Raw genomic sequence first — 2,090 nt, forward strand, 5'->3', positions numbered from 1 at the left:
TTTGCAGGTTTCCTGTGCAAACAGAAGTCAGCAAGTGGGGCCACAGAGAGCCTCCCGCTGGCAGGACTCTGGTGGCCGGGTAGGGACGTCTGGTATCTGGATGTGCCCTGCCCCGGGGGCACCGCGCGCTTCTTCCCCAGATCCGACTTTAAAGTTTCCCTTCCTAGTTCAAGAAAAGCCCTAGGGTTGGAGCTCAGGCCCGGGTGCGCAGCCTTGCCGCGCGCGGGCCGGTGGGCAGCACGTGGAGGGATCAGAGTTGCCACCCCTCGCGTGGCCACCCGCCAGGCCACTCCGGCGCCGTGTGCCGGCCTCAGCCGCGCGGGGGCGCACCGCGCAGGCGCGCTCCTGCCGGGCGCGGGCAGCTCCGGGCCGCCAGGGGCCGCTGTGGCGCAGCCGGGCCGGCCCGCGCCGCCCGGCTGCGGATCGCCGGGCCCTCTTGGGCACGGCCTTGCCGGTTAGGCGGGGTGAAAGGTTGCGAAGATGGCGACGGCCTTGAGCGAGGAGGAGCTGGACAATGAAGACTATTACTCGTTGCTGAACGTGCGCAGGGAGGTGAGGCCTGCGGTGGGACGCTGTCGGGGCTGATGCCACGCCAGGTCATTCGGGAGGGCCGGGCTGGGGGTGACGGCCCCGCCCCCGCCACAGGCGGCCCGGGCCGGCTGGAGAGGCCGCGTGACCCCGCCGACGTGCACGCCCGCTGGCCGACGGAGCCGTCCCCACTGCCTGGACCCTCCCGCCGTGGGTGCCGGTATCGGCCTCTGCTCCTGCTCTAGGCGGCCGGTGCGCCGCGTGCCCTCTGTCCAGGCAGGGTCGGAGGTCCCCACACCCACAGGAGAAAACAGGGGCTCCCAGGAGGCTACCCGAGTGGGGTTCCCAGTTCCCCGGAACCGCGCTCGGCTCACAATCCCGCCCTGGCTGAGGGTCTGTGTCATCGTTTGCGGTCAGCACTATGGCAAACTGAGTCTTGGGCACCAAGGTCACGGCCACCAGGGAACTTCCCCAAGACTGCCCAGTCCCCGAGCCTTTCGTGGGGACGTCCTGCCTCTGAAGTAAGTCTAGCCACAGAGGCACGCGTCTCCTGCCTGCTGCATTCCCCTGAGCTGCTGTCCAGTAACGTAAGGTAGAGACTTCAAGACATACAGGCTCGACTCGGAGGCCGCAGACTGGGAAGAAGTCCTAGGCCAAGAAAGAAATGCTGCCCTCTCAATGGCTTCAGCATTCATACCAAGTGCTTGTACCTTGTTTCCTCACCAAATAAAGATATTGCACGAGAGTCTCACATAGTTTGGCACATAGCAGGGCCCCAACACATTTCCTGTCTTGATGACTAGTCTGGAGTTGAGATCCGTGTGAAGGTCAGAAAGGCTTCCAAGGTCAGGCCATAAAGTGGATCGTTTATCTCTAACCTGCTGGGTCCAGACTTTTCAGCCATGCCAGAGAATTTCTAATTCCATCTCTCAGGTTTTCCAGTGGTGATCGAAGCTATCCAAGTTTGTCTATCCTAAGCAAAGCTGGTCCAGTGTATGTTGTCAGCAAATATTGGTCTGTATGGTGTTAATAATAACTATTAATAACATTCTTTTGAGTGCTTTGTGCAGGGCCACTGTACTGAACGAACACTTTATGTTGTTGCTTAATTCTCACAACAGCCCTTAAGGTAGGTGTGATAGTCCTTGATTTATAGTTGAAGAAACTGTAGAGAGATAAAGTAACTTGTCTAAAGTCACACCACTAGAATGCGAAAGCCTGAGCGGTCTGACTCAGGAGCCCAGGCTCTTGAGCTGTGTGCTGTTTTCCCACCTTAACTTACCGGTCCTCAGGCTGCAAAGCTGCTGGTTCTGGTACTATATCCTTGGGTACCCCACATAAGAATCTCTCAAATGTGTGAGTCGTTATACCATGAAAACGTCCAGTGAAATATTTTGGAGAATAGGAGATCTCCTGTTAGATCTCCTATTAGGCTGCTGTAGGACAGCTGGGGGACCTTGTTCTCAGTTTGTAGCTAGTCAGCCATGAGGCTTTGGGCAAATCACTTTTTTAGCCTTCAGTCAGTCTCTTTCCCTTTGAATGAAGATGTCTGGCTAGTTGTT

At 57.8% G+C, this 2,090-nt stretch overlaps 1 protein-coding gene across 2 annotated transcripts in view; it reads left to right on the forward strand.

The window, feature by feature from the left end:
* Nucleotides 1-339: 339 nt before the first annotated feature.
* Nucleotides 340-2,090, forward strand: part of DNAJC11 (DnaJ (Hsp40) homolog, subfamily C, member 11) — a 74,147-nt gene continuing 72,396 nt past the window's right edge. Inside the window, exon 1 of one of the 2 annotated variants that reach the window (XM_012662586.1) lies at nt 340-552. In XM_012662586.1, coding sequence (XP_012518040.1) covers nt 481-552 — 72 coding nt within the window. In that variant the 5' untranslated portion in view covers nt 340-480. The remainder of the gene's footprint in view (nt 553-2,090) is intronic. The other variant, XM_012662587.1, reaches the window with a different exon arrangement.

The sequence above is a fragment of the Propithecus coquereli genome, unplaced genomic scaffold (genome assembly GCF_000956105.1).
Source record: "Propithecus coquereli isolate 6110/MARCELLA unplaced genomic scaffold, Pcoq_1.0 Scaffold77, whole genome shotgun sequence".
NCBI lineage: Eukaryota > Metazoa > Chordata > Mammalia > Primates > Indriidae > Propithecus > Propithecus coquereli.